This window comes from Panthera leo, chromosome C1 (assembly GCF_018350215.1).
Source record: "Panthera leo isolate Ple1 chromosome C1, P.leo_Ple1_pat1.1, whole genome shotgun sequence".
Taxonomy (NCBI): domain Eukaryota; kingdom Metazoa; phylum Chordata; class Mammalia; order Carnivora; family Felidae; genus Panthera; species Panthera leo.
Genome location: NC_056686.1, coordinates 117,428,950 through 117,450,375, shown reverse-complemented (window position 1 = coordinate 117,450,375; position 21,426 = coordinate 117,428,950). Strand labels below are relative to the sequence as shown.

Below are 21,426 nucleotides of genomic sequence, written 5' to 3'. Positions count from 1 at the left end.
TGAACCCACGAACCACGAGATCATGACCTGAACCAAAATTAAGAGTCAGACTCTCAACTGACTGAGCCACCCAGGCACCCCTCCTCATTCATTTCTAATTTTAGTAATTTGAGGGTCCCCTCCCCATCCCCCCCACCTTGGTTAGTTTAGGTAAAAGTTTGTCCATTTTGTAGGCTGTTTCAAAGAACCAGCTTTTGGTTTCATTGATTCTTACTCATTTTTCAAGTTTATTGATTTTCTCTCTGCTATATTATTTCATTTCTTATGCTTGCTTTAGGTTTAGTTTGCTTTTCTTTTTCTAGTGTCTTAAGGTGGGAAATTAGGTTATTTGAGGTCTTTATTCTTTTTTAACATAACATTTATTGATACAGATTTTCTTCCAAGCGCTGCTTTAATCACATTCTGTAAGTTTGGTATATTGTATTTTCATTTATCCCAAATTATTTTCCTGTTTCTCTTGATCTCTTCTTTGACCCATTGGTTACTTGGAAATGTGTTCCTTGATTTCCACATATTTGTGAATACCTTAACTATTCCTCTCTTATTTTTTTTTGTGTGTGTGCTTTTATTCCACATGGTTAGAGAACATACTTTGTATGATGTTGATCCTTATAAAGAAACTTGTTTTATGGCTTAGCATATGGCTTATTCCAGAAAATGGTCTATATGCACTTGAGAAGAATGGATATTCTGCCGTTATTGAATGTTATGTTCTGTAAATGTCTGTTAGGTCTACTTGGTGTAATACTGCTCAGGACTTCTATTTCATTGTTGACCTTTTTCCTAATTCTATCCATTATTAAGAGTAAGGTTGTGAAACCTCCAATTACTGTTGCTTAGTTGTGTATTTCTCTCTTCCAATTCTTTCAGTTTGGGGCTTTTGTTAAGTGCATATGTATTTATAATTGTTTGACTCTCTTATTATGATAAAATGTCACTCTTCTTCTCTAGTAATTTTTTTGCTTTATTTTTTAAAATTATTATTATTGATTTTAACATGGCCTCAACCTTATTGAAATCATCAATATCCCAGGCGCATTTACCATTTAAAAAAATCAATTTAATGCTATCAAAAGGTGATAATTCGATTTAATCCTGTTTGTCTTCTCGCCACTGTCGTGAGCCTTCATTCCAGGCCACATAAACAAAAGGACCAACATCACATGGATGATGACCACCGCAACAATAGCAGCATAAAAATAGCTGTCCTTATTGGACATCCCAAAGGCACCTTCAAAAGCATAAGATTTAGTCGTGAAATACAACCCACGAGGTACAGTGATCATTAAAGCTGTGAAGAACAGGAGCGTCTTCAGGGTAGATGCTAATGAACTTTCATTTTTTTCTTTTTTTTTTTTTTTCTTTTTTTAACATTTATTTATTTTTGAGAAACAGAGATAGAGCACAAGCAGAGGAGGAACAGAGAGAGAGAGAGAGAGGGAGACACAGAATCTGAAGCAGGCTCCAGGCTCTGAGCTGTCAGCACAGAGCCTGACGCGGGGCTCAAATTCACGGACCATGAGATCATGACCTGAGCTGAAGTCAGTCACTTAACCAACTGCGCCACCCAGACACCCCTGAACTTTAATTTCTGAAGTCGGGCGGCTGTAGTGCATTTAGCGCTGCTTTGTCAAGGTGCTCCATGGTGCAGCCAAGTCTACAGCAGGTGATCGGAGGCAGCAGGGCTCAGCGACCACACTGGGTCTGCTCGACTGAAGGCCCACAAAAGCGTGCCACGCTGGATGTGCCCTTTAGTAATTTTTTTGTTTTGAAGTTTGATACAAGTATTGACAGTCCAGTTCTCTTCTGGTTGCTTTTCTCTCTCTTTTTTTCTTTTGTTTTTTAAATGTCTGACTTTATTTTTTATTATTTTTTGAGGGAGAGAGAGAGTGCATGTGTGTATGAGTGGGAGAGGGTCAGAGGGTTAGAGAGAGAGACTCTTAAGCAGGCTTCACAGCCAGCGTGGAGCCTGTTGTGGGGCTCAGTCCTATGATCATGAGATCATGACCTGAGCCAAAATCAAGAATTGGAAGCTCAACCAACTGAGCCACCCAGGGACCCCTCTTCTGGTTGCTTTTCCCTGGTATATTATTTTTATCAAATTTGGGAAGTTCTCAGCGATTATGTCTTCAGATTATCTTTTTGTTCCTTTCCTCTTCTTCTGGGACTCCCATCACATGCACGTTGCTACATTTGATGGTGTCCCACAGGTACTGGAGTCTCTGTTCATTTTTCTTCATTCTTTTTCTTTCTGTTACTCAGACTAGATCATCTCAGTTGACCTGTCTTCAAGTCATTGATTCTTCAACCTGCTCAAACCTGGTGTTGTGTTCTTTCAGTGAATTTTTAAATTTCAGTTCTTGTACATTTCAACTCAAGAATTTCTGTTTGATTCTTATGTGTAAAGTCTCTGTTTAATGGTATTATCTTTTTTTTATACATTTTGAAATACTTTCATTTTTTTTTTAAGGTGTATTTATTTTTGAGAGAGAGATAGCATGCACATGTGAGTGGGGTAGGGCCAGAGAGAGAAGGACAGAGGATCTGTAGCAGGCTCTGTGCTGATAGCAGCCCAATACGAGCTCGAACTCATGAACCATGAGATCATAACCTGAGCCAAAGTCAGACACTTAACTGACTGAGCCACTCAGATGCCCCAAGTGATATTTTCTTTTTATGGAGACAGTGTTCCCAACTTACTTCTTTAGATTTGGTTTTTTCGTTCTTGAACATCTTTAAAATAGCTGATTTAAAGTCTGGATTGCCTGGAGAGAGCTCTGTCTTCTTGGCTGCACTCACGTGAAGTAAAGCTTCCACCACATTGAACTTGGGGGAATGGGGAAGGGGAGCAAATTGTGGCTCAAATGCCAGACTCAGCTCTGAGGTTCAGTAGATTTCCTTGAATAAATGGTTTATTCACTGATGTATGCTTTTTAATGATTGTTTTTTAATAATTTTCACCAGCTAAAATGTTTGTTTCACAGGCGGGAAGGGTCCTCAAACCACCATTCTAGAAGTCCTACTTTTGATGACTCAATTTTAATAGTGTATATTACAGTGTATAGTTTCATATAATGCTTTTCAACTATTATTATGTGCCAGTCTCTTGGAGTGTCTCAGATTCAGGATGTACTTGTAAATCTAATTAACTCTTTTGAGCTTGTCTACTCTTATATGGCAGATGTGTGACTAGAGCTTCTTCAGAAGTAGAAATTATTTGTTGTGGGGTGCTGAGTATGGCCAGCCTCTCCTTGAGATGTCCTATTCAGTTTTTCCCCTTCCCTCCACACTTAGAAAGCCATTAGAGTCAGGCTGATTACTGATTCACCATAAAAACACTCTGCTTCTTGAATAAGGATTCTTCTGATGTTTCTTTAGCTGTCAGTAAGTTGTTAAGTATAAATAAATGAATAGAGTAAGGAGGAAGTAAGTGATTTTCTCTATTGTGAATTTTTAATTAGGTAAAAAACAATTTTCTGCTTTTCATGAGTTGTACTTTTATTTTCATTGTAATTTATAAGCTATGCTTTTAAGAAAGATGATGGAGCAATGTTAGAGGCATTCTATACTTTTTAAACTATTTTATTTGTTTTTTGTTTAATGAATCATGTCTTACTTAACCTGAAAAAGAGGCTAGTACAGCATATTAGAGCTTAAAATAAAGATGACAACCTAGTGAATTTAGCAGAAATGTAAAAGTATTCAAGCAATAATATGTAGTTGAAATTAAGGTTTTTATTTGCAAGGATTTATCCTTCTTTAAAAATTTTTTGAAACACACGTTTCTGACCCAAAACTTGAGTATAGCTTTATAATCTCTTTCCTAGAATTTAGATTAATTTAACTTTAATGACAAAATTTTCTTTTCTTTCCTTGAATAATGCTTTTGGCTCTGGAAACTGCACCAGAAATGGGATACTTAAATAACGATATTTTATTTTTATGATTTTTTGTAATAAGCTTTTAGAAATTAAATGTAGAGGGGGACCCAGCTCTCCTGAAGGTTATTTACCAGTCTACATAACACGGCTTGAGAGGACCAGACCAGTTTGGACTGGCATGAATACCCTTTCATTCTTGCCCTTGTAGTTCTGTTTGCATGAACAGTTTTGCTCCAGTGAACCATGGAAAACAGGACTGTTTGAAAAAGCACAGCTATATGACCTAAAAAGCTTCTTGACCTTGTACTGTGCCTATTTGAGTAACAGGTTTTTAAATTGGCTGATGTCAGTCGTTTTCCTTGTACTCTTTTATCTCCTAACTATTCCCCATGAGCCTTGACTAATATAGAGTATCCTAAGAAGAGGTGACATTTTAAAGGATAGTCCACATTGCAGTGGTTGGTACTTTTTGTACAGGTTTAGCAGACAGAATCTTGAAGATGGAAAAGAAAAGAAGAGAAAAAATGGTGGAGGCAATGATGAATACAGAGTATAGGAGCAAAAGGGGTCAGTTATTGTAGGTGTTCCTTTGAAAGGGGAAAGTGGGATAAGGTCAGTAATGAGAAGTGTTTCACTTTTATATTAGTGGAAGTGAAAGAATGTAATTATGAGAAGATAGTGCTTTCTACATTTCAAATTTTTAGAAACCAGGATCTATGATCCAGTTAAGATCACTTACTATAAGTACTTTTTTTAATGTTATTATTCATCTTTATTCATCACCTGCTGGAGTTATTCTCAGTTAAAGAAAAAGCTTCAAAGAGTAACCAAGGGGATCATCCAGCCAAGCAGGTTGGATGAGATTTCATAATATTTGGGATTATGGTTACTTAAACCAGCATAATGTATTCTGGGAACAGTAGCATTAGTCAAAAGAAATCGTACCTGACAAGTATATACTTTACGATTGTCTTGACAACAGTTACACACTAACTAGTATTTTTTTTAAAGCTTTTTTTCGTCAGTTTTATTTGTGTTTTGCTAATATTAATGCATTTAATCCTCCTGTAACAGTTTCACACAGATGAAGAACCTTAAGTTTAGAGAGCAGAACTAGCTAGTGGTAGTGGCACGGCTTGAATTTGAACCCAGTCAGTGCTAGTGCAAGTTCTAGTGACTCAACTTGTAATAGAGATGTAGGTAATAAAATGATTAGCTATAAAATGGGTTCACTTTTCATTACCTAGTCTTTTAGCAAGGGCTCTTCATTCTTGAGATCTTTTCTTAATTTGTTGCCTTTCATCAGCTAGTTTTTGTTTTCTTCTCACCCCTTTAAGAAAGGCTCTTAGATATTGTATTAAGAGTTTGGTTTGAGAAGCTTTGCGTGTTTCCTTTTACTAGAATGACATTGTGGCTGGGTATGATACTGAGTATTGCTATGGAGAAGTCTATGCCAGCCAGATACTGGCAGTGATTTCCTTTTAATTTTCTTGGGGTACCTTAAGTATTCTTTCCTTATCCTTGAAAGTCAGTATTTTAATAATAATGTGTTGAATGCATTTAACTCTCTATCTCATTTTCCTGGGACATAGTGCTCTTGTTAAATCTGTAGATTATTTTCTCACTTTCAAGGAATTTTATGCATATATTTGTATGTAAACATATACATATACACATACACACAGGTATGTATGTAAATATATATACACACATATATACGTATTTGTGTGTGTATATATATGTATACACATACATACATACGTACATACATACATTATTTTGAATATATTTTTCAGTTGCCTTAGTTGAATTCTTTACCTCAGGATGCAAGTATGCTTATGTTAGATGTTAGAAAGTGTGAAGTTAGTAAACTCTTTTTTTTCCCTCGTTTTGTTGTGATAATATGTCATTTTTGAGTTATTTTATTGAATTTTTTTTAAGTTGCTCTGAGGTTTGTTTTTATTTTGTTATAGATTGGAGTTTTTATTTTTTTATTATTATTTTTTTTTAATGTTTATTTATTTTTGAGACAGACAAGCAGGGGAGGGGCAGAGAGAGATGGAGACACAGAATCTAAAGCAGGCTCCAGGCTCTGAGCTGTCAGCACAGAGCCTGATGCAGGGCTTTGATCTCACGAACTGTGAGATCATGACCTGAGCCAAAGTTGCTCGCTTAACCAGCTGAGCCACCCAGGCACCCCAAGATTGGGGTTTTTAAGTGCTTTTGGGGGGGAAGGGATGGAGCAGGGAAATGAGTACAGCCTAAGCTAAAAATTTAAAGACACATTTATAAGTTATTTGGAGCAGAAAGTATACAGAAAGGTTTCTAATTTTAAGTTTGTACTAAGGTCTTTTGGGTTATACAATGCTGAGCTGTTGATGACACTGGAAGATCTTGTGAGAGGGTGTGAATATACAAAAGAAGTGGCACAGATAAGTTTATGTGGATATTTGTGCTTAATGCCTTGAATTTAAGGAATCATTTGTGCTGCTCTTCATTTTGCTATCTTTGACAGATCCTGTCCAATGAATAAGATTAGTAGTGAACTACACATTTAAAGCACAGTTAAAATACAGGTATATACAAATCTCAAATGAGCAGATCGTAGAAAAACAAGTGTTTGTCTACGAGAGCAAATGTTTTCTGAGCATCTTACATTCTTAGTTTTGGAACCAACAGTAATTTTTTCTTTATTTGCAACAAAACAATCAATGCCTTTAAAAATAAAGCTACTTTCATTAGTGTATGTGTTATCTTACAGTGTGAAGCCCTAGAATTTTATATATGGTTTTTTAATAGATGTTTTTCCCCATTACAGTGTTCACAATAATGTTTCAACTCAGAGTAATGGCTCCCAACAGGTAAGATCATCTTAAGCTTCTAAAGCACTAGAACACTGTAGTTAATTATGACATATAGTGGTATTATTAATTGAATTTTCATAGTGGTATAACTTCAGGAAAGTTTTGTGTGTTTTTCTTATCTGTAAAGTGGCTCAAAAATGAAACCCTTTGTTATTTTATTATCTATGATGTTATAAATGGGACAGGTATCCTATAGAACATTTTCTGTTCCTGTAAATCCTATAAAATGAATAAGACACTGATAGATTATTATTTATCTCTTTTAGAGATAGATCTTTTTGATAGATTATTGTTATCTCTAAGGTAGTCTATAACATTCAAGCATTTGTTTACAGTTTATTTGTTCAATATGTAGATAGTATTCTATTTTAATGTTCTGTTTATAGGTGACGAAGTCTTTTATGTAAGTAAAATAGATGATTTTTATAATTTCTGTCCAAAGGCTTGGGCTGTGAAATCTACTCTACCTGTGGTTCCTTCTGTTCCCTCTGGTCCTGTGCTGGCAGAGATAGAGAATCTTCCAAGGAATCCTGGAACAGACCAGCATGACAGGAAATGGTTTGTTAACTCCTTAAACCGGAATAAAATGTTGCTTGCTTAATGTATTCTAAATTCCCAACCCATAATCTTAGAACACGTTAAATGATTGAAAGCAAATTATTCATATTTGTAAGCTGAACAGAAACATATTATTGAACAGTCAGAATGGAATTGGGAAGACAAGGGATATAAGTGAAGAATGGAATGCAGTTATTTAATTGAAAAACATTGGTCAGCTCTCCTTATTTTGGTTAGTATGATTGGGAGACTGATGGCTGGTTCTCTGAAATGACTTCAGTGCTAGTCCAGTAGAACCTTTTCCGGATCTATAAAGAAAATGTGTTTGCTATATGTTATTCCACACAACATAACACTACTGTTTTGGATGAGTTTTTTCATTAGAGACTGAAGATAAAGCCAAAAGGGAAACATGATTCTAATCTAATAAAGCATGAAATACTCCATTTTGGGGATTGGAGAGAGAATCTGATGACAGAGAAGATCTTTCATTTGCTTAGATTTCCAGGGTCTTTTTTTAGATTCATACACAAATATGAATACTTTGTGGCTTATTGGACTGTAATCAGTAGGGTTCGTTATTTCCCAAATAAATATATGTGGCTTGGAGGGTTCGTAGGGAATTATTTGATTAAGTGGTCATGTTGGTTGCATCATCTGTTCAAGTTGTATGTCTGTGAAATGAACCTTGATAATTTATAGGATTTTTCTCTTTTTTTCTCTTGCTCTTAGTTTATTTATACCTGAAATCTAATGAGTTTCTGTGGTGATCTCAAGGTTTTGGTCAGCTTTCTGTGCAACCAGTTCTTCCTTCATGGTGGTGGGTCAACAGTGGTTGGTGATTATTTTCAGTCTTTGCTATGTAATTGTTTTTCACTGTTATTTTGGCTTAACTAACTTGCAAGGTGCTTTGCTCTTCATGGTTGGGCATATTTTTACCTCAGTTCCAAATAATTTGATTACTTTCTGAGATTGAGGGAATCCCCCCCCCCCTTTTTCCCCCCTTTTCCTTTTACCTGAGAGTGTGGTAGGAGAACTTTGTGTATGTGTGTGCATGTGGACACACACTTCAAGTATAAACAGTGAGGCTTCTAAATATCAGATTTTAGTCTTTATTTTTTTAAGCCATTAGAAACAGTTCTTCACTTTCTTACTGAACACACAGCTCCAGTAAGCAGCTATGTTTTATTGCCTTGATATTAACACCAAGTCTGTTGGCAAGGAAACCAGTACTGAGACTTCAACTATAAAAGAACTGCCTTAATACATGCTTACCTTTTATACTAATGTGGAATGAGAGTCTGGTTTTTTGTTTTCTGGTGTTTTTTTTTTTTTTTTTCATACTATATTATGACACTAAATCTTTATTGAGTTTTCTGATTTTCCTGGGCACATATTTAAATCTGTTTAATTTGATTCATTAGGCCCTAAGTTCCTTTGATACAACCTTTAGAAATAGACAATACTGAATCTGAGAGTATTGAATTTCAAGGGAAATGAAAAATTTGGAGCTATGTGTCCTTCCTTCATTTACTTGTGCTGAGACCTCCTTTGCTGAAATGGAGTAAAATGATGATCCTGAAAACCTAATGAGTCTCAGTGTATGTCAGCAGTGGCGTGGAACTGAATATACAGCTGATCTGTTTTGGAGCTAATGGATTCCCCAGCCTGAATTTAAAGTGCATTTTCTATTTCACTTTTTGTTTCTGCATGCTTTGCTTGTTATTAATGCTTTTAAGTGAATATAAAACAGTCCTCCTTTAGAAAGTGATAAGTTAATAAAATTTGGAAATGCTCCCTAGATTTGAACAATTGGGCAGAATAATAGACTATAATCAGGTAGATAAATTTTAACCATTTTAATCTAAACCTACTTCACATTCAGTTCTTTAGCTTTCTCTTGCTAGTATGTTCTAAATGGCACCATTATTTCAGTAAATGATTTGATAACCGGTAATGTAGATATTTAGAGTCTTGATTATTTAGAGTATCACCTTTTGAGAAACAGTTTATGTATTTTAAACCCATTAAACCATTTATAAACAACAAAAACAAAATCGAATAATATTTGCGAAATCTTGCCTATATTGGGGAAAACATAAACCTAATTTAATGTCCTAAGTTTTCAGAGTCTGTGTGTTGAGGGTCATGAATTTTATGGGATAGATTTGATGAACAAATTGTATATCGGTTGAAGAAAAGATGATTTTATTGTAAAAAAAAAAAAAAAAAAAAAGTTCAAATTTATTCTAAAATCCTTTTAGCTAATTTCTTTTCAATTTCCCTAAGGAAAGAAAGGTGAAGATTCATGTTTCAATTGAGTTAGAAAAGTGTCGTATTTAAAAGTCTAGTTTTAGACCTCTTTTATAATTGGGATGATTTTTTTTTCTTTGTAATTGTCTTAAATATGTGCTGCCCTTATTGCTGTGTTGAAAAACCTTGATCTTCTGAACCGTGACAAATGTTTTCTTTCTACTGGAGGACTCTGGTTATTTCTAACCAGGAACTGCTTGTATGCATGCTTCATTCTCATAGTTCTGCAGGTCTATTCTATAGCACTGTGTGATAAAAGGTTTCTTAATATACTTACTAAACTGTTCCTTGGAGGGGCTTTATAGTCTCATCACATTATCTGTACCTGTTGAATTTTATTCTGAGGTCCTGTGAACTTTGATTATAGAAGGAATAGCAATTCTCCATTGTTAATTGGAAACATTGATGTAAAATTACATGGCCTCTGAAGGTAGTTGTGGAATTTTGTTTCCTGGGTTTCAGTTTTGTGAAATCCCTTAATTTGGGGAATAATTCTCACAGTTGCCCTTTTCTATGTGTGCCTTTATCCGTAATTTAGAACTGTCCTTGTATTTTATGATTTTTTTAAATGTTTGTTTATTTATTTGGCGGGGGGGAGGAGAGTGTGTGAGCATGAGCCAGGGAAGGGGCAGAGAGAAAGGGAGACAGAGCCCCAAGCAGGCTCCTCGTTGTCAGTGCGGAGCAAAACACGGGACTCCATCTCATGAACTGTGAGATCATGACCTGAGCTGAAATCAAGGGTTGGGCGCTTAACTGACCCACCCAGGCACCCCAAATTGTCCTTTTAAATATCTGAGTGAAGTCAGTTATATTTTTTTCCTTTTTATTAGAACTTCAAACAACATTTCTACCTTTGATTTTGATACCAGCATCAGGGACAGATAGAGTGTTTTGCTCTTGGTGAAATTTCCTCTATTTAATTCACTTAACTGACTCTGATTACTTATTGATATTTCCATATTGAGCTTTTCTACTACATATAACTGTTGATTCTGTCCTCCCCCCTCCCTTTATTCTTGAATGTCATTGCATGGAGTAGATGTCAATAACTACTCATAACAGTGGTGCATGCTGGTCACACTGCCTTTCTCCTTTGTTACCTCTTACACATTCATTTTCTCCTATTCCTGTAGACTAACTGTGCTCCCCTCCCACTCCCCAACCATCCAGGCTCTCTGCTGCCAGTGACTGCTGTCAACGTGGTGGAAACCAGTGGAACACAAGGGCCTTGTCCCCACCCCAGCCTGCACATAGAAACTACACTGACTTTGTCCATGAGCACAATGTGAAGAATGCAGGAGTCCATCATGATGTTCATTTTCCTGGCCAGGCAGCCATGACTGAGATATAAGTGTTAAGCCTATTAGATACTGGAACTCTTTGTCATGCAAATTGATGGTATACATTTTTTCTACACAGAGGATTGGTCACATTAGGAGAATTTGGGAGAAGTTATATTGAGTCCCTAGTCGTAGTGTTGGTTGTAATTGAATAATTCTGTGAAAGGGAAATGATGTTAAGCTGTATGCCATCAGTGATAATGACAAATGCTTTTGTGTTGAAAGGGTATGTATATCATTGTAATTTTGGAAAGATTTTTCATGATTTTAACATGTTAATGCATCATTCAGAAGATGTCTCAGGAGAAGGTTTGTGTAAAAGCTGCCTATTATCATCCTACCCAAGCCATCCAAATAGATTGCAGTTAAAAGAATCAGACAAAGTAATCGTACACTGAGAAGGAAGCATATCCAGGCACCCTGTTTCAGTCTTTGGTGATACTTTGATAGAACTACTTTTCTATACCATTTTTAACACGCCTACAGTGACCCATGCCTTAATTTCAGTTAAGTGCCTAAGATTCTGTAATTGTAATTAATGTAATTTATAATTAAAAGCACTTTTAGTTTTTACAAACGCAAGAATTTTAATTTACCAAAATGTCTAGAAGTCACATTAATGATGTGATTCATGTAGAGAGAGAGAAATCTGAATGTTTACTTTTGTATGATTAACTAGTTAACCAGTGGTTAACTGAATTTTGTTACGTTACTGCTGAATGGTTGTACAAAATGGAAAATTATCCACTTTTGTCTTTTCATATTCCTCTCTTCTTTTTTCATCTTATGCATCTGATAGATTTCCCAGGTTTGCAGCAGCCTCATAATCTGGCCTTAAAATAAAATTCTAAGGCCAAAACCATACCACTTTCAAATGGATTGGATATATTACTATTTTTTGTCCTTCATGAACTCTGAATGTAATTATCCAAGCTCTTTGATTTAATTCATAGAGGCAGGTTACATGAAAAAAAGTACATTTCTAATGTAATGGAAATTGATGTAAGAGAAGCATTTCTTTTGCCTTCCTATAGTTTTTTAGAAATTTTAACAATTTCCAAACCTTAAAACTATGTATATAATAGTTTGAAGATATTTTATAGTCTGAGAATTCATAATACTTCAAGATAATGAAGCTTTATTATAAACAACCTAACCCATATACCATCCATTTACCTCCAACGTCAGTCTTATCTCTCTCTGCTAGACAAAGACAAAGGTTTCAGAGGGTGTTATTATTGGACTGTTGGTTGCAAATAGCATACAACTTGTCAATAGGAAATATAAGTAAGCAAAATTAAGTAAGACCTAGGAATGAGATTTATAAAAGCAAGTTTCAGCCTGTGAGTTTATCAATCATTTTAAGGAGACAGAAGTTCAAAGTATTCTTTAGCACATCCTGTAAACCTGTAAATAGGAACAGATCCATATCTTAAATAGCCTAGCTCCCTCCCTAATTCTATCATCATAAAACATGCTTAAAAATGACCACTAATGTATGTTCCTCATAGTTGTTTTAGACTTTACATGGCTCAGATTATAATTGTTAGGTATTGTTGATGGTAATTTTTTTCTTTAAAACAGGGAATTTGAATTAACATTTTAAGCACAAAAACTTTGGTTTGTGTCATTCAGGAGAAGATTTCATGGATGTGACTATGATTAAGAACTTCCTATTTCTTTAAAAGTTTTTTTTTTAATTTGTTTTTAATGTTTATTATTTTTGAGAGAGCGCGTGAGTGAGCATGAGTGGAGGAAGGGCAGAGAGAGAGGGAGAGGGAGGGAGGGAGGGAGACAGGGAGGGAGACAATCTGAAGCAGGCTCCAGGCTCCGAGCTGTCGGCACAGAGCCCGATGCGGGGCTTGAACTCATGAACTGTGAGATCATGACCTGAGCTGAAGTCAAATGCTTAACCGACTGAGCCACCCAGGCACCCCAAGAACTTCCTATCTCTATAATAGAAACCAAAGGAGTGTATAGAAACCAAAGAAATAATAATAATAAAGGTTTTTAGGTCTTTTAGTAAATCCCAAGGTTTGACTTTTCGTACTTCAAATATACCTTAGCAGAATCTTAACTTTGGGAATTAGGGGAAGGATTGTAATAATAGAAGAGTAAGGTCTTCAGTTTGCATTGAAAGTGGTCATTTCTATAGAATTTGAGTTAATCAGTAATGTTACATTTAAGTGATGGAAGAATCACATCATGGTTATATTTTCTTTGAAAACCTAATATAATAGTTCATTTATAAAGTCCTAGATAAGAGAAACTGGATTAGAGGGGAGGGGGCGGGGAAAGTAAAGGACTAAGACTGGGTGGTAGTAGAATTAAATTTGTCTATTATAAGTTTCTATATGATCCAGGATTTCATATCAAATATTGTGAAAATTCGTGTTACTGGTAATTTCAAGATCCACGTTTCCATAGCTATGAAGAATTTACAGGTCATTCATTCTAAATAAATTGTCACCAACTTATTTATATTTTGCATTTTATTATGCCTTAAGGGTTAGTGATCATACATTCTAGATTAGGGAACTAATATCCTCTAGAAGTACCTTAGTTGGTCACTATCCTTTTGATCAGAAGGAGCCAACCACACAGAGCTCTGGGACCATGTGATTCAACTTCAGTGCTTGGGCTAATTTTATTTAACATAGTTTTAACATCTTGAATTAGGTTGGCTATGTTTCAACTGCACTTTTATAAACAGAAACTTACAGAAACACAGCAAAGCTAGTGATCTTCATACTTTCACACATGAAAATAGAAGATCTTGTGATTATTAAAGGCTTTTACCTGTCTCTGAGTGTAGTCTAACCCTTTTGACCTTGATAGGGTAGTCACAGATACACTGTACTTTTAAATGGGTATATAGAGAAAAACAGAAACTTAATATTTGTCCTGTTGTGTATATGCCTATATTTTAAAAAGCAACTAGTATGCAAACATTCTAATACTGTAATGTCAGTATAATTCAGACCCTTTTTAGGTGGATTTTAAGTTGTTTAAAGTGCTGACCCAGGAAATGTTGTTTATAACACTTGGGTGAATCTTTATTGTTAAAATTGTCCAGGATGTAAAAGATGCTTTGTAAACATCAAGATAAAAAACTGAAATGTCTTCTGAATGGAGGACACGCAGATAACTTGTTTCATGGGATAAACAACGAACTGGACCTTGATTACGGTAGTTTGTTTCACTAGATTTTTACATACTTATTTGGTTGATATGCTAATGATTATTTTGATTAGTAGTCTTGTTTTATCACTTTTATGTGTCCTGATGTCATGCATTTCATCTTTCCATCTTGCTAAAACAGGAAAATAGATGAAGGGGTGGTGGAAATAATGGACGATTATGGTGTCTTGAGTTTCAGGAGGAAGAGGAGTATTGTGATGACAGGCTTTACAGGAATAAGAAGACTAATCCTCATCTTTGATCCCTTTATTTCCATATGTATTCATAGACGTAAACTGACAAAGTAGGGGGATGGTTTTCCATATTAGTGCAGCACGTTCTGATGGTGAAAGCAGTAATCATTTGAAACAGCGCTTTAACTGTTTTGGTTGGGGCATACGCTTCATTTTGAAACCATAGTTCATTGCTTGAAAGGCTGTTATTTTTTATGTGTTAGGCTTTAAATATTGGGTCTGAAAATATTAATATCAAGTTGCATTTATTTTATATCTTTGGTATATAGGGTTTGTCATGGATTTGCAAAAGTAAAATCCTCTTGTATTAGTCTCTTTACCACCACCTACTTCCTTCCTATATTTTAATGTAAATTATACCACATCGTCAGTTATACCCGGCTTCCAGAATGGTCAGTGCCTGCATGTGATAGAATTTGCTAGAGATAGAATTTGAAGATCCTTTTAGGGTGGGGAAACCTCTGTCTGTGCCTCTGTCTTTCTGCTGTCTCTCTTGTGGGCTTCTGTCTCAGTATAAAATGTTATTTGTCAAATCCTTTCTTGTTAATATGAATCCTATAATATTTTTTCTCAGCTCCCTTTTTTGAAGAACATAAAATTTTCTCATGCTCTTTTCTTATAACTTATCTTTTTACTTTAGTCATGTGAAATCCATTGTGAGAATTTTGTTTCACCCACTGGACATGAACTTTGGTGATAGAAATACTAGGGTAAGAAGCATGTCACTTTCACTGGAATATGTGTTATATAACTTCACTTCTTTAATTCTGGCTAATGTGTAATACATTTGAGCTGCTTTGAGCATTTTGGGTTGGTGGGGAGTACTGTAATATTAGCCTTTTTAGAGAATTAGTGAAGAGGAGAAATTTCAAAAGAAGTTGGTGAAAGGAAAAAAAAATTCTGTGGCTTTTTTAATGATACATTTTTTAATTTTTATACTGAAGTAGAAAAGCAAGTGTTCCTGTTTTTCCTGAAGGAATTGTTCTCACAATTTTTTATTATTAGATAATTACCTAAGCTTTTGTGTTCCTAACAGCAAGCTGTGGCCTTCATTTTAGGTGATGGTGCTCAAGTGAACTTTTTACATTTTGTTCCTGACACCTGGCCAACATTTTGTTTATATTGGCATGGAGGAGAGCTATCTGACTTGGAGAACAACATTCTCCAGGAGTGTGACTGAAGACTCCCTTGGTGGTGTAATAAACCTATACCTCCTCCTCTTAAAAGCAGGTTTAACAGCTGCAGATCTTATTTTTTGTTCTTGAAGGAATTCCCATTTGTTTTGTTTTTGAGTAATTTTAATAAAGAAGAAGTGAGCTATACTAGTGTATGGTTAGGATCTGTGGGAAGTTGCAGATTCCTTAATAAGGTCTGGTGTATTGACTTATGACTGATTATTGTTAATATTAAGTGAAAAAATATTTTCAATTATTAGGAATGGGTGGAGTAAAAGAAAATGAAAAGTAAGAGATGATAACAGGAAGACAGTTGATGGCCTGACTTGTCTTATGGAACTGGTTGGAAGACTATCCAGAGAAATTACGGAAAACATCCCAGGATGTACAATGCCACATATGTACCATTACTCAGAAGAATTTCCTATAACAGGGCTATGTTTGTAGCCCAGCTAATTAGCTTCAGGGATTATTTAATTATAAACTCTCTAGGAGTTTGGTGGAGATTAAGAACTATGTTTTGGGGCACCTGGGTGGCTCAGTTGGTTGAGTGTCTGACTTCGGCTCAGGTCATGATCTCACGGTTTGTGAGTTCGAGCCCCATGTCGGGCTCTGTGCTGACAGCTTAGAGCCTGGAGCCTGCTTCAGATTCTGTGTCTCCCTCTCTCTCTCTGCCCCTTCCTTGCTTATGTGCGCGCGCTCGCTCTCTCTCTCTCTCTCTCTCTCTCTCTCTCAAAAACAAACATTAAAAAGAAAAAAGAATTTTTTTTTTTTTTTTTTTTTAAAGAAAGAATGAACTATGTTTAACAACTTACATTAATTCTTTCTGGGAACACCAGCATCAAAACGTTTGGAAGTCTTTAGAAAGACTTGTGGAGATTTGAGTAGAATGTCCAGTTTATCACTTTAAGTGGAACTTAACAGATAAACTGGAGTGATAGTAGTTAAAAGTACTTGTGTCTTGGAAAGATGTTGAATCTTGGTGCGAAGGAGTTTCAATTTGGTAAGGAACCCTGGGCCAATCACTGCAAATGTTTAAGTTGAAGACTGGGGAGGCTTGTATTGATATCTCCATTTTAAGTTCACCTCGTTACTTGTTGAGTACCTACCAGAGCACCTCCTTGTTCCTCACTTCCTCATATGCAGTCACTTATAGTTACTCTTTTGTATGTACCCTCAGATATCTTCCCCTGTTGTGCACATCTGGTTCAATCCTGGCTAGATCCACTCTGTCCACTGTACATGTAGATGGAGAATATGGAATGCAATATCGTTGAATGGTCTCTCTTTAAATTTTGGCCACTGAGCTCAAATGGGTCTTTAGATGCTGCCTGAAATCCTGTCACATTTTCTTTCTTAATCTATTCATTGTCACATTGTGCTGGCAGTAATTTCTCTTCTTTCAAACTTCCACCACCTCCTCAGCTCTCACTCCTCACTGTCAGTTAATGACCTTGCTTCCTACGTTCTGGAGAAAATAAGCAGAAGAGATCTGTACACTCCCGCCACCTTATCAGTCCACTTCTTTCCAATTGGTCATATATACTCTGCTATTCCTGTTGTTCGTCTCGGTGAACTATCCATTCTCTTATTTAAGGCCTACCTCTTCACTTGTCTTCTAGATCTTGACTCTTAGCTACTCAAGAACATCATTTCAGCAATGCTCTCTTGTGCTATAGCATCATTTTCCCCCTCTCTACTGGAATATTCTCATCAGCACAGAAACACCGTATGATCTCTAATATTATTAAAAAAAGAAATCCTCCCTTGAATCCACCTTCCCCTTTTGGCTATTCCTGCATTTCCTTGTTTCACTTACAGCAAAACTCCTTGCCATGAAAGAATTGTCTGTATGGTTTCCCCTCCTCATTCTATTTTGAACCCATTCTAACCAGACTTTGCCAACTAAGCTGCTGTGTATGATTGTGCAGGTCGTGTCCTGAACAAGGGTGCCACATTCGAGAGGACAGTGATCACATATTTGTGACAGTGGTTTTTCCAGCAGGTGGCACTAAATTTCTTGTTCTAATAAAAGCATATTCTATGACAGTTTTGTAAGAGATGCAAGTAAAGTGTCTTTGGGAGGGACATTGTTTAAATCCACATAAAGATTCTGTACAGGCTAGTAGTGTTCTGCTACCACTCCACCAGAAGAGTTTTTGTTAGTTCACAATGACCACATTTCTCATTCTGCATTAATCTTCAGTCAAGTTAGCATTCATGACAGTTGCTCATTTCCTTCTTCATGAAATGCTTCCTTCACAGAGCTTATCTCTTGTCATCTACCTCACTAGCCATCATTTTTATTAAAAAAAAATTTTTTTTAATGTTTGTTTATTTTTGACAGAGAGACAGATCACGAGTGGGGGAGGGGCAGAGAGAGAGGGAGACACAGAATCCGAAGCAGGCTCCAGGCCCTGAGCCGTCAGCATAGAGCCCAATGCGGGGCTCGAACTCACGGACTGTGAGATCATGACCTGAGCTGAAGTCAGACGCTCAACCGACTGAGCCACCCAGGCGCCCTACCCCCCCCCTTTTTTTTTTTTTTAATTTTATTTATTTTTGAGACAGAGAGTATGAGCAGGGGAGGGGCAGAGAGAGAGGGAGACACAGAATCTGAAGCAGGCTCCAGGCTCTGAGCTGTCAGCACAGAGTCCGACACAGGGCTCAAACTCAACAGACTGTGAGATCATGACCTGAGCTGAAGTCAGACGCTTAACCGACTGAGCCACCCAGGCGCCCCACTAGCCATCATTTTTAGACCCTCTTTTAGTTTCTCCTTATTTCCCTAATCCCCTAAAGATTGTTTAGGACCTTTTCTGCAATAACTCATTTCCTTGGTAATCTCAACTAGTGTTATGGTTTTAGGTGCCATTTATACATTAGTAATTTCCCATTTTATATCATCAGCCTGGACTGCTTTGTTTCCAGACTCTCATATCCAACTGCCTGTATGACATTGCTACTTAGATATCTAATATAGGTATCTTAATTTTAAAAAACTTTTTACTTCAAAATAATTTTAGGCTTACAGGAAGTTCAAAGATCTTGCAGAGAGCTCTCATACCCTCCCTCATTAGTTTTACTGAATGTTAACATCCTACATAGCCATGGTACAATGGGACGATTATCAAAGAAAGGAATTAACATTGGTACAGTTCTAACTAAACTGTGTACTTTATTCAGATTTCACCAGTCTTTCCACAAATGTTCCAGGATCTTATCTGGCCCCCTTCCATCTATGATCTTCAGGCTTTGATGACCTTTTGAAGATTACTGCTCAGATACCTTGTAGGATGGTCCTCCAATTTGAGTGTATGTGATGTTTTTCTATGATTAGATTGAGTCTATGGGTTCCGGGGGAAAATACCACAGAGGTGATATTGGGACATCTCAAATTTAATATGTTCAAAATTGAACTCCTCGTTCAATTTTTCTTATCTCTGCTGTTTTTCCTAGCTTACTAATTGGCAGTTCTGGTTTTTCTGTTGGTGGGCCGGTGTGTTTCAGGCTTCATACCAGAACTACTAAATCAGAAACCAGAGATAAGACAATTCCATTTTAATATGCTCTCCTGGAGATTCTTTTGCATACTAAAGTTTGAGAAGCACTGTCTTATATCAGGGCCCCTAATAATTCTCTTGACTCTGCTTTGTTTCTACTCATCAGTCAGTGAGGTCTGTTCTTTCTTCAGAATAGATACAGAATCCCTTACTTGTCACCATCTCCACTGCTCCCATCTTGTTTCTTTCTTTTTTTTTTTTTAAGTTTTTATTTTAATTCCAGTTAGTCAACATACAATGTTATGTTAGTTTCAGGTGTACAGTATAGTGCTTCAGCACTTCCATACACATCATCTGGTGCTCATCTTTATAAATATACTCTTTAATCCCCATCTCTTTTACCCATCTCCCCACCCAGCTCCTCTCTGGTAACCATCAGTTTGTTCTCTGTAGTTAAGAGTCCGTTTCTTGGTTTGCATCTCTTTTTCTCCTTTGCTTATTTGTTTTGTTTCTTAAATTCTACATATGAGTGAAATGGTATTTGTCTTTCTCTGACTTATTTTGCTTAGCATTATACTCTCTGTCGTTGCAAATGGCAGGATTTCATTCTTTTTATGGCTGAGTAATATTCCATTGTGTGTGTATATGTGTGTGTGTGTGTGTGTGTGTGTGTGTGTGTGTGTGTCTCACATCTTCTTTATCCGTTCATCAATTGATGGACATTTGGGCTACTTGTGTATCTTGGATCAATAATGCCGTTACAAAGGGTGCTTGTATCTCCGAAGTTGGACACTTAACTGACGTGAGTCACCAAGGCATCCAAGGATGAATTAATCATTATAGACTAACAGCCATAGCAGAAGAAAATTTTAACAGCAGAGTAAAAGGAATAGTTGAGGAATTATGAGTGGCATTTGAGTATGAGTACAGAATTCATGGGGAGGTATGATAATGATAGCTGACATTTGAGTACATCTGTGACTGGCATTCATTGTTTGGAGGTACAGGAGTACCTTATTTCTTATAGAACTCTGTAAGATATTTAGGCTAGTGAAGAAATTAAGGCACAATAAGGATATAACTTCTCCAAAGTTACATTGCTAGTACATGGATAGGCTGGGGTTCAAAGTCAGCTTGGTCTTAGAGACCAGAATGATACCCACTGCACTGACTCCATACATTGTAAAGCTTGGTGGGGCTAGATTGTGGAGAGTCAAAAGGAGTGTCATAGGAGTAACTTTCTAAAGAGGCAGTGTGAAAAATGATTGTCAATTTGTGGAAGATTAGATAACTAAAGTATGCTACATCCATACTATGTAATTGATAAAGAATGAGGAAAAGTCTCCATGTACGTGGTTATTGAGTATGTCAGTCATCCATTGTTCAGTAACAAACTCCAGTGAAGTGTCTCAGGTATGTTTTCATTTTTATAAAAATCAAACCATGTATATATTTGTAAGTGTACAGAAAATGAAGCTGGAAAGATAAACTGAATTTTCGAAGCAATTTAGTAGGTATAAGGGAGACTTTTCTTTTTTTTCTTTCTTCTTTTTTTTTTTTTTGTTAGCACCTACTATAAATAACTTAAAACAAATTAAAATGCCCCCATATGTGGTAGGAAACAGGACAGACTGCTTCAGGTAAGTGTCCATGAAAAAGAAGATGGATAGAAGAGATAATGTCATATATATTTCTTTGTACATTCTTGAGAAATGGATGTGTGCTAGGACATTGCCAAAAGTCACAGATTAAAAATGTAATGTCTAACTACATTTTTAAAAACTTTTTGGGTATATAATCCACTGGTTTTTAATATATTCACAAAGGTGTACAACTATCACCACTATAATTCCAGACATTTCATTATCCCCCAAAGAAACCCTTCCCCATTAGCGCTTAATGCCTATTTTCCCCTCCCCACCAAGCCCTAGCAAACACTAATCTGTCTCCATAAATTTTGCTAGTTCTGGAAATGTATCATAAATAGAATCATATAACATGTGACTTTTTTGTCTGACTTATTTCACTTAGCACAGTGTTTTTAAGATTTATCTGTGTTGGGGCCACCTGTATTGGTAGGTAGAGCATGCAGCTCTTGATCTCAGGGTTGTGAGTTCAAGCCCCATGTTGAGTGTAGAGCTTACTTAAAAAAAAAAAAAAAAAGTTTTATCCATGTTATAGCATTTGTATTTGATTTCTTTCAATGGTTTGGTATATTCCCTTGTATGCTACATAATCTTTTATTCATCAGTTGATGGACACTTTTTGGTGATTGTCCATACTGCTCTCAAAATTCAGGAACAGATTTTTTGTTTTTTAATGAACATGTGTTTTCAGTTCTTTTGGGTATATAGCTAG

General features: G+C 36.2%; 2 protein-coding genes across 6 annotated transcripts in view; one reads left to right on the top strand and one right to left on the bottom strand.

Annotated features, from left to right (window-relative positions):
• EPB41L5 (erythrocyte membrane protein band 4.1 like 5) overlaps nt 1–21,426 on the top strand; it is a 141,643-nt gene that overhangs the window by 63,310 nt on the left and 56,907 nt on the right. For 4 of the 5 annotated variants that reach the window (XM_042954191.1, XM_042954190.1, XM_042954189.1 and 1 more), the window contains exons 15-16: nt 6,700–6,742; nt 7,188–7,303. In XM_042954191.1, the coding sequence (XP_042810125.1) occupies nt 6,700–6,742; nt 7,188–7,303 (159 nt within the window). Of the gene's footprint in view, nt 1–6,699; nt 6,743–7,187; nt 7,304–10,786; nt 12,696–21,426 lie in introns of those variants that run through there. The other variant, XM_042954192.1, reaches the window with a different exon arrangement.
• Nucleotides 1,041–4,075, bottom strand: VMA21 (vacuolar ATPase assembly factor VMA21). Its single transcript, XM_042952576.1, is given in 4 exon segments — nt 1,041–1,151; nt 1,154–1,345; nt 2,697–2,826; nt 4,013–4,075. Coding segments are annotated over 4 exon segments (447 nt in total). The 3' UTR covers nt 1,041–1,089.